Below are 11,763 nucleotides of genomic sequence, written 5' to 3'. Positions count from 1 at the left end.
GTATTACTACACTGGACAAGTAGGACATACCTTTTTTTATTTCACTGCTTCTTCTATTTTTTAATAACCATAATATCATTTTACATAGGGAATTCAAATTGATTCAGGATTTATTAACCAAACTGGATAAGTAGTACGCCTACTTATTTTTATTAGATTTCACCCCACATCATTTTTTTTAATAAAAATGTTTATGAAATAATACTCTCAAATAGAAAATTGCTGAACTTTTATACACATGTATAGAACAAAAAAAGGTGGATCGACCAAGGCACAACTCTAACACTGAATGTACAAATATATACATTACAACATGAATGTCAGGTTGTGGAAACTAATTTAAATCAACCTTTGTAGTAATGTTAAGAACCTAATTTTAAATGGGCCTTGAAAATAAGGAGTTGGCATAGCATTTAATCAGATAATAAAGACTGAGAAGGGAATTGAATTGAAGATGAAAGAGTTTGTTTAATACAGAGTTTACATACAGGATGTATTTACACTTCTCTTTTTACACTCTGAGCATCAGCTCAACATGTTTGATTAATTGACTGCTTATCAATTAAAGTGATTAGTTATTTATTGTAAACTTCTGCTCATGTACAGAAGAACAAAACGAATATACGTTTGGTGATCAGCAAGACAACCAAAAAAACTCAACAATAAATAAGGCATTAGGTAAACTTAAGTTAAAAGGCTTTTTTTAATGGACGCAAATGTCAATAAACACAGTAGTATAACATAAAACGGTAGCAAATGAAGTATGGTTTGCTGTATTCTCCCTTAACAGGATGTTGTATTGCTTCAGGAGCATATCATAGTTCTAGCTACTAGCATTCTGGCTGTACAGTTCATGATGTGTCAAATGGTTGTCCTTTTCTGATGGCAGCAGAGATGTGGAAGTTTGTTGCACCACCTGTTCCGTGCATTTCCCAGGTCAAAGGCAGCCACCAGTGTTCATGGATACAAACTCTATGTACTTTGTTCATGAACAAGCCATAGCACATGCCCCGATACAGACGGTGTAAAACAACTTTAACGGAACAGTTTACATGAGCTCCATAAAATTGCCGTATCAAGAGGTGAAGTTCAGTAACTACATCAGGTTCTACATACATTATAACCATCTTGTATTATTGAGGATAGACAGTGTTTACATTGGCTGATATGCAATCATTTACCATTCCAAAAATAAACATCTGAAGGTGCTTTTTATTAACATAACTGTTTGTGTGTCTGTGTGCATGTGTTGTATGTTAAAGTAATACTCTATCCAAAATCTATCTTCTGAGTATCACTAACCTTCTGTTCTATTGAAAAGTAGAGTTACAGTTTTGGAGTTTTCAGCCTTCAACGAAAAAGTGGCATATAGAAGCCAACTCCAGCTCCAAGCCAATTACTGGTTCTGCTTACGTATTCCATCTATAATTGATGAATTAGTAATTGCATTTAAAAAAGAAATCCAATAACTTAAAAAAGAAACTTTTGGATATCACATTTTTGTTTTTACAATGAGCTTGTGTCTGCCATTCATATTCAATCTCACCATTCAGTAGTTTTCTGCTTCAACATTTACAGCTTTTAATGTCTGCTTTTTCTTCTTACAGATGTGTTAGCACCTGAGGGTTTAAAGAAATTCAACCCACAGAACAGTACTAGTATTGTGATTGGTCAGACTTGTTCACACACAATCCGGGCCGTTGCTTTTTAAATCCATATTAGGCTATTTGTTTCCCACTACCGCTCTGCTCCAGGCTCACCTCAGCCAGATGGTGAAACTGTAAATGTTTAACATCTTCCTCTCAGTTTCTACATTGAGTTCTTGATACTCAAAGTTAGATTTAAGGAGCAGCATCACATCAAGTTAAATAAAGGTATGGCTCCACTGGAGTCTTTTTTATATTTTACAACATTTTCCAATCTCAGAAATGTAACAGACGCATACATTACTTGGGAACAACATCAAAATGCAGTACTAGTTACCTTTTTAGTAGCTTCCTGTGTTTGCACAGTAACTCTTGAATAGGCACTATTGTAGTCTCCACTTAAAAGCCTACAGTGAAGCGGTACCATTCATGTACAGTAAAACCGTAGTAAATCAATCACAGTCTAATGGGTGCTGGTAAAGAGAAAAATCCCCTGCCTGCTGTCTGCCTGGGTAAATGCATCTCAACTGTTGAATTACATATTTCTTATGTATTCCCCATTAGGTCAGCAGATATGTCTTGTGTTTAAATGCCCTTATCAGAACCTACAAAAAAACATTATTTTTCTGTGTGTTTTTTGCATGTGTGTGAACTGTTCTGTTCTCTGTATCCAATATTTTCTCCAGTCCTCCTGTGACATTAAACTTGTTTCTCCATCCAACGGAATTTGAAAAACATTGATCTCTAAGCTCTCAACTTGACTCATACCTACTCCCCTGCCTTACTATTATTCCCCCCAGCTCTACTTTTGAACTTCACCACCATGACGGTGATGTTGTCAGGGCAGCCACGGTAGAAAGACTGGAGGACGATGCTCTTGGCGCCGAAGTGAGGCTCGTCCAGACGCTCGCGGACGAACCGAACGGCCTCCTCGGTTGCTGAAAGCGTCCCACAGGCCGTCTGATGCCAGGATCATGAACTCTGGCTGCAGCTTGTCCATGTCAAAGGTCATGATGTCTGGGTCGGGGATGATTACGTTCAGGTTCTTCAGTGGGTAGTCCCCCAGAGAGCGGGGACATTGCCAGGATTCCCTGGACTCTCCACGAGCCATTAAAACTGATAAAACCACCTGGAGGTAGGAAATACAATATTTATGAACATATTAATGATGATGTACCAAATAAAGAGTAAGTGTGGCAGGAGATTTAGGTTTATAAATACTAAATCGAAGCTGACTTTTAAATCCTTAATCATAAAGCTTAGGCATCTAATTAATCTAAATCTGACCTTGATCTTTGTTTACCACAATGCTTTTCCTAAATAGACCAACAGATGGCAACCAAAGGCCCTAAACATGAGAGTGCAGTGCAGGTTAATTCACTATGTGCCAGTTCAAGCAGGGTTTTTATTTTTGTAATGTACCTGCTCTCTTGATCCTCTTGCGCTCTTTAAGCTGGTACGGCTTGTGGTCATGTGAAAGTGCAACAGCGTTCCCATCTTTGTCACACAACACACCCACGAGAGTCTCCAACGTTTGCCACGATGAGTTCTCTGTCTGACAGCAGCGCTACGAGACAAGTTGTTCCTGCATGGCAGATAGGATGAGATAGACATCAAATTGAGAAGACAGTCCAATAAACAGTTTTAAAAACACTCTGCAATAACTATGAATCAAATCTGGTGTCATGTGAATGTCGAACAGCGGGGAGTATGAGGGTAGACCACATTTATATTCTGAAAACATTTGGGAGGAGAAATAAGCTATGCCACACTGAATCGTGTTTCTTTTAAGAATAACACTGTTAGTTTGACAGCATGGTCAAAGTATTGTGAACCAGGACTGACTCATTTGCATACAAACAAGCATAATGAATAGAAACAGATACATATAAGAGAAATCAATTGTGGCTTTAATATGCTGAATTGACAGATTGCCAAACTGTCATCAAACAAATGAAAAACAATAGGCCGTTTCCTTGACTAGATGTATCCAACAAAAGCGCCTAATTAATCTGGACTGTAGCTCTGATTTTTTTCATCAGAGCATGGCTATCATCTCCAGCATAATGTAACTGCAGCATAATGTTAAAACACCGCAGTCTCACTGTTCTCAGTATTACAAGTGGATTGTAAATAGGAAACTTGCCCAAAGGTAAAAGTCACTTGAGATGCATTGAGCTGACAGGATATTGAACAGGAAATTGTGAGATTTTGTCAAATAGACGATGTGCCGTGACACATTTTGTCCTGTGAGAGGCCGAGAGGGTGAATGCTGAGGGTTTTTGAGAAGTACATTTGTACTGCTTTGATATAAGCTGTGGTGTACAATATTTACTGCAACTGTTTGAGATTAAATTACATCACTCTACATCAGGGGGTGCCCAACCAGTCGATCGCGGGATGTGTCTAAAAATAGAACAACAATATTCTGTTTTATCGTTAATGGCCTATAACATAATCGTCCTGTGCCAGAATAATGCACTTGAACGCATCAAAGCTTTGTGATTGGCCGGCGTGACCCCATGTGTCGGGGCGGTGGCTGGTGGGCAGTGAGTGGGCACTATTACACGTAGATGTAGATTAGAAAGAGGTAAGATAAAGGATCTGCAGTATTTTATGAAGTATTCATCGTACAAAGGTCAGTTTTATACAAGTAGAAGTGTGTATTTACCTGGTAGTAGGCTGTCAGTAATGGCTACGCCTATCTATTTGGACTGGTAGATCTCGGCAGACTGGCAACTTTAAAAGTAGCTCTCGGTTCAAAAAAGGTTGGGCACCCCTGCTCTACATATCAAGGCACAAAAACTCGAGTGCGCTTTTAGGGTGTAGTTTTCTCGAATGTTTTGATCTGCTTATTTTAAATTTCCAAAAAGGTCATCACCAGCTTTCCCACAAATATTTCAAGTCAGTTTTTCCAACTCTTCCCATCTTCTCTCACACACACAGGTCTACAGTATAAACTCCCACCACTCTCCCCCCCCCCCCTGACCTGCTCATCGTGGTTGGCAGAGAGCTTGTCCAGCATCTCTCGATCCACACTCAGGATGCGCTGCTCGAGGATGCTGCTGTGAGAGAGAGTGCTCTCTCTCTTCTCTCTCTCAAAGGCCTGTAGCTGCTGCTTCAGGGAGTCTGGCAGGTGGGCCTTCACGTAGTCAGCTGCAGCCTGGGAGAGGAGGGAAAAGGGAAGACACAGGGAGGGTTAGAGAGTGGCAAGTGGATAAGTAAAAGTGGGGTTGAGGATTACGAATTAGTTTAGAAGTTCAGCTCTCTGGACTCTGTAGTTACCACGCCTTACAAAAGGTTAAAAGCCTTTAAGCTCATTTATCTGACTTTTCAGTCCATGACTTTACTGTTCACTCTCGTCTGCAGTGTTTACAGCCGCAGCAGACAGTTGTTTTCGGCATAAAAAACTCTGATAAAAGCTCTGTACTCTACCTGCCCAGCTCCAAACAGGGAGCCTTTAGGAGCAAATATTTCAGAGGCGGGAGGAGACTAAAACTGAGCCTAAAGGAGAGTTTACTGACTCATTTTAAATGACAAAAACACCACTACTGCAGTCATTCTGGATGTGTACATAGGCAACTCTTCATTAGGACATTTCAACTATATTAGCTTTGTAAAGACCCTCATCTATATTTGTAGGCATGAATAAAAATGCTGTGTTGAAGCTTGTTTTGCTGCCCCAAAAACAAGGCTTTAAAAAAACAGTTATTTTTTCTTCTTCTTTTTTAATAAAGAAGCCAAGAATTACCTGTTCTTATTCATAAACATGTTCGGATTCTTCTTAGTTTGGTATGCCACTAAGATAGAATAAATATGGTTGTAAAGTTGTTACTATTTAGATTTCTGCCCCTGTTGTTGTCAGGTAATACGGTCAGAGGGTTTTTTCCGTTTCCTACAGCAGGTGCTCTATGCTGAATTATTGAACACTGTCCTCATCTTCCAGCACACTTGCCCTGCTCCTCCTGCCCTCACTCATTTTCTCTGCCAAGATTCCCATTATGCTAATGCAGTGGAATCAAATCTAAAAATGGAAAATGCTATACCATCAAATATCCTGGTTAACACATGACATACAGTATTTCATGGCTGCTGTTTCCTGTGGATATTAGGGCACTTTGGGGCCATTCGATCTACATGCTTCACTGTTACGCCGTATAACAGTTTAACAGTATGATACCTTCATTCAGGTTGAGTTTTATTTGACATTTTATAACCTTCATTACTAACCCTGTTTAATAAATGTGATCATGCATTTTAGTTTTGGTAAAATACCTACCAAAATCTGTACAAACAAAAACGGCTAAAACGTTGCTATATTTTATTTGTACGCACATAACACTGACATTTTAATACCAATTACAACAGTGACAATATTTGTCACTGTTGTAATTGGTATTCAAATAAGACAGAATACTTATGATCACTACAGTGTAGCCATATTTGTGATGTCCCTATTCCCCCCCCTTTCCTTTTTCTGGACAAGTGTACGCATTCATTTAGTAAATTGGAGAGAGAAGCACTCGATCAGGGAAAGAGCATAAAGTGTAAATTGGTCGTAAACAGCTGGACATGCCAGCAGTAACAGACTCCATAAATGACCCAAATATTTCAGTCTCGATTGATTTAATGAGAGAACATAACATATTGGACCAGCTTAATTAAAAGTTGATTCATCTGAATCATATCACTTATTGAGATCTTTACTTCTAGAGGTTTATATATAAATATTATGCAGTGAAGAAGTTTTAAAGCAGTAAACTATTTCAATGTATTCTGCAACAGGGAATAGTCTGAGTAAATCATGTTAAAAAGGGGAGCAGCGGCTTGTGTACACGTTTATAATTCTGGGCTATAACTCACTGCAACGATAAAAATACAGGGGGGCAAACAAAGAATCGTTTGAGAAATGTCCTGAATATTTTCAGAGCGAGAACACGCTGCACTCACAGAGACGGCCAAGATTTCGCTTCATCTAATATTGGTAATGTTCGTGTGGGTATGTGTTTATTCATTTGGGGCGAGACTGCATACAAATGTACAGTATAGAAATGTCCTAGGATATCCAAACATTATGTAATATTTCCCGACAACATCGTTAGTCGGAAGATAAACAGCTTTCCCAAAAGACCCTTAACTTTCCACCTCCCATTGATTTACTTAAGTGCTTCCATTTTAACTGTTTGTGTTTCTCAGGCCGTCTGTGTTTTGACGCTTATGACTCTATAATAGCCACGGTCAATCTCAGAGTGACCCATTGTTTTTGCAGTATAAACCCTTTTTAAAAGGAAACAACTGAGAGATCAAGTATAGCTTTAAACACACATACGGTATACACAAATACAGATACAATTGTGACTAAAGAATGGGAGGGAAAATTGCAGGAGGCAGTGAAAATGAGGGAAAAAAGAGGGATGTGAGGACAGACAAGAAAGATAAATATTTGTTTTGGGGACAGGAATAGAAAGAGGGATCTGATGGTTAACAGCCTCTGCTCTCAGCTTGTTGACTCTCTCTCTCTCTGAACACAAACCGACTGCAACTCTTTTTTTTTTTTAAAGGTGAAATTCCCATGCATTCTTAATCAAATGACAGCAAAATATATGTACAGCATGTCAGAGAAAGGGAGGAATGTTTTGGTGGTGTAAACCAGAAGAAGACGAGGTGGTTTGAAGGACAGAGCCTTCATTTGAATTAATTAGTGTTTTGGCTAACAACAATTGCCAAGATAGTACAGAAGTACTTCTATCGAAATGGTTTACCTGCTTGTCTAATTAACTACTGTATGTCATGAACCGCTCATTTATAACACTCTGTCCAAAGAGCTTCAAATGTGCTATTTAAAAATAATAATATGATGGCCCTGTAGCGTGGGAAAAAATATATTTGGGCTCAAAACTCCCTGCTTCTCTGGGGTTTGAATATCTTACAGCCTCTATATTTACTTGTTTTTTTCCATCAATTATGTAAAACTGATGACCTTTGGTCCTTTGGATTGCTCAGAAAAAGAGGCCGCTGGGAAACTGTGATGAGCACTTCTTTATGCATCTCCCACTTTGGTTTGAGTTACCAAAGAGTTTGCTTCAATATAAAGATCTGTTATTGTGTGGTATTCGTAAAAAAATATATATATTACCGATGTGGGAAGTCTGTGCTCTTAATCAGAATTGTAAACCAGTATAATTTAATGAAATATGTAATTAACTGGAACCTCTGGGGAACAGCAGGGGCGGTGGTGTGACAGATGGCGTCCAGGACACGTGGTTTGAAGGCAGCCCTGAGAAACCGGTGACCCTGGACAAACATATGGGAGTGGAAGAAAGATAGACACACACTACACACACACACACACACACACACACACACACAACACACACACACACACACACACACCACACACACACACACACACACACACACACACACACACACACACACACAACACACACACACACACACACACACACACACACACACACACACACACACACACACACACACACACACACACACAACACACACACACACACACACACACACACACACACACACACACACACACCACACACACACACACACACACACACACACACACACACACACACACACACACACACACACACACACAACCACACACACACACACACACACACACTACACACACACACACACACGACACACACACACACCACAACACACACACATCACACACACACACACACACACACACACACACACACACACACACACACACACACACACACACACACAACACACACACACACACACCTCCCTGATTGGCATTAGGGGATGGAATCGTTTCACACAAAATAACACAATGATGGAGAGCCGGGAGGGGAATTGTTCTGTTGAGAATAGGGGGGAGTATAAAGTGAGGGATTCAAGTGGAGTTATGTCTGTGTACCATGTAATAACAGTTTCTACAGAACCTGGCATGTTGCTGAACAGAGATATGGCCATGTTTTACCTACAGTATTGTTGATTTCTAACTCTTATATCATGATTTGAATCTCCCACACTAGAATATGTTTGCATATATAAATAGGTTTGCATATATAAATAGGTTTTATTGGAAAGCACAGATTAATACTTGAATTACTTCTTGTCTCTATACCTGCTTCTGCATCCAAATGATTGCTAACTCTTTGTGTAGCAGCAGGTATGTGTATCTGGATGAGTCCTAATGCATAGTGATAACAGTGATAACAATTGGATAATAGTGATAACATTGGCCTGTGTAAGCTCATTGGCCTGTGTAACCTCATTGGCCTGTGTAAACTCATTGGCCTGTGTAACCCCATTGGCCTGTGTAACCTCTCCTCCCCAGCCTACCTCTCCACCGTGACCGTCAAATATGCCGAATATGGACGGGTGGCTCTTGTTGGTGATGTCGGTGAGCACCTCGAAGCGGTCCTCCATGTGATCTCTTCTCCCCTGTATGGAGTACACGGCGACGTTGTTGTTCTTGAACTCCCAGGTTTTGGAGAACTCTGGCGTCCAGGACACTGAGGCCTCCCAGCCGGTCATTCTGCATCATCTCCGCCACTTTCCCCTTCACCATCTTCACGGCGTCCCGGCTGGACTTGACGATGGTTTTCACCTCGTCCGTGTGGAAGAAGTAACTCCACAGCGCCAGACTGATGCACAACAGGAACAATGGTCTCCGGCCTGAGGAGAAAATAACGCATGATCCGACCCAGAAGAGACAAGAGCGTCATTGTGTCTCCTATCATCACACGCAACCAAACTGGCGGTCTGTCTCTCTTCCCCTTTTGCACAATTCACTCCATCCGCTCAGAGGGACTGTGAAGAAATCGATTCACTGCCACGATATCTGACGAAGACTGGATTTAAACATTTAAAGAGCTCCTCGGAGGCCTGTCAGACACCGGGCCGAGCAGCGCAGGACAAAAGCGGACAGGCCCACCGTTGTCTCGGTCCGATGTCTTGGTCCTATCTTTCGGCTACCTAACAGCTGCTAGTGGATTTTCCGAGTAATGCCCCACAGCCCATTGTAGGTATACGGATATTTTGGGTGAGACTCACCCCGAAATAGACATGGGAGTCACCGGGGGCGCGAGAGTCGTCGACGTGCTTCTTTTCCACCGTAAACCCCGTTTTCCTCTCGGATATATGTCTGTTCAATGTCCGTATCAACATTAGATGTTTCTCACACACACACCTCCATGCTTGCAATGTGTCAATCCACAAAGGGTGAGTAAGGATAACACCGGAAGTCGACTGTGCTTAGTCTTAATAAAATGAAAGCATTTATAGAAGCCCACGCGGGTGGACAAGGGGGCGTTTTTTTTAAAGTCAGGGCTTTATTTTGAAAGTATATAGCGGACAGTGGATTTCCGGTGACCGTGGTAAAGATTACTGATGACCAACATGACGGCCTCATTCTTGTGCAGTCGGTCGTTGACAGGAAAGTGCGCAGCTGCAAGCTCATACAATGGACAAACTGCGGAATGAAATCATGATGTCATGTAGTACAAACATCATATTGTATTCATCTACATACATTTCCACACTCATATTATCTCATATCCCATTCACCCCGGAACATGCATGCCCCTGCTAACTTGTTATGAGCAACTGGACATGAATCAATGCAATATTAACTAGGCCTAAAATAGAATAGAAACCACATATAGACATATAAATACACATTTGTAAAGTAGCTAAATACGTGTAAAACCACAATTAAATACACGTAAATGACATGATGCAATAATAAGTGTGTGAAATTAGGCCTTTGTTCAGATGTTGTTTCAGTAGTCATTACATTGACTGGGGGCAACATCGCCCCCCTAGTGACCTTTTTGGAGTGATACACCTCTGACAGTCCTATCAAAAACCAGGACAAAGCAAGTCAGACACACACACACACACACACACACACACACACCAATTTAACGATTTTAACCAAGCCTTATAAATTAAAACGTATTTTTTTCTGTTTTGAAATGTGCAACAGTCAATATAAACAATTAATGTAATAGTGTCAATTGTGAACATGGTGTTTGACAAGATTTTTGTAGAATAACCTGACAAAATAATCCTGTATCATATCTATTCGATTTTAAATAAGGGTGCAACAATCATACTCTTGTTAGAACAATGGGAGCCAATATGAGGTTAACATTTGAATGATGTGATTTTTTCAAAAGCAATTAGAGACTTGAGGAGGAAGATGATTAAACCTATGTATAGTTTTAGTTTAGTTAACATATTAAAATGTGTCATTATAAAGCAATGTACGAACTTAATATGTCAGGATATATTTGTAGTGACCTTGTCTGCCCTTTTGTTCTGTTGAGTTGATAATCCATTATTTTTGCCACATTCTGTATCATGTCATCTTGTGTGGAGCCTACACAACTAAATCATTCAGAGTTAATTTCACTGGTTTGAAACTAAATCCTACACCCTTTCGGAGACATGTAAAGCTTAGTTCAGTGGGGCCAGGTTCCATAGGTTTACTAGGTTTACTGGGCTCTTTGGGTTGGTTTGATCAAGGAAGTGAACGGTTAGATCAATGTTGCCACGCCGCCTGTTTTGGGACATTGATCCCTCTCCCTCTGGGTGTATGGTGATCAATGTTCTTGCTTTGAGGTGCCTGCCAAATGGTGTGATCACTGCAAGGTGTTGCACCCGGCAACTCTCATATGATTTACTATTCATTACCAACAATGTGTGAGTTTGTGTGTCTATCCTGTATGCTTATGTACACGTGTTCAGCAAATGTGCATCTTTGTGTGTAACCTGCTGTTTGTGTACAAAGCAAGCATGTGTGTGAACAACACTTTAACATTGTGTGCGCTCATGGTCCCCTGGATTCATATCCCATATCACAAAGAATAAAGTCTTGCCTTGTATAAAACCTGCTTTATTTCACATCCCTCAGGAGTCATGTAATCTGTTCTTACCAGCCCATCTACCTCCTAATAACCCCCCATGTGCTGTCCCTTGTTCTCTCTCTGGGCTACTGGGGCAATATATAAGGAAAAGAGGCAGCCTACAACCAATCAGAAGTTGGAGGGGATGGAGTGAAAAGTCCAACACCATTTACATCAGAAGGTAAGATGCATTT

General features: G+C 40.5%; 1 protein-coding gene across 1 annotated transcript; it reads right to left on the bottom strand.

Moving 5' to 3' along the window:
• Positions 1-443: 443 nt before the first annotated feature.
• On the bottom strand, positions 444-9,898 carry LOC117552583 (protein phosphatase 1L-like). Its single transcript, XM_034226168.1, is given in 9 exon segments — positions 444-2,579; positions 2,581-2,718; positions 2,720-2,775; positions 3,069-3,162; positions 3,164-3,235; positions 4,639-4,809; positions 9,000-9,158; positions 9,160-9,324; positions 9,326-9,898. Coding segments are annotated over 9 exon segments (1,095 nt in total). The 5' UTR covers positions 9,401-9,898; the 3' UTR covers positions 444-2,414.
• Positions 9,899-11,763: the final 1,865 nt, after the last annotated feature.

Source organism: Gymnodraco acuticeps, unplaced genomic scaffold, assembly GCF_902827175.1.
Source record: "Gymnodraco acuticeps unplaced genomic scaffold, fGymAcu1.1, whole genome shotgun sequence".
NCBI lineage: Eukaryota > Metazoa > Chordata > Actinopteri > Perciformes > Bathydraconidae > Gymnodraco > Gymnodraco acuticeps.
Note: the sequence above shows the minus strand (reverse complement) of the source record. Positions and strands in the feature narration are given on the sequence as shown.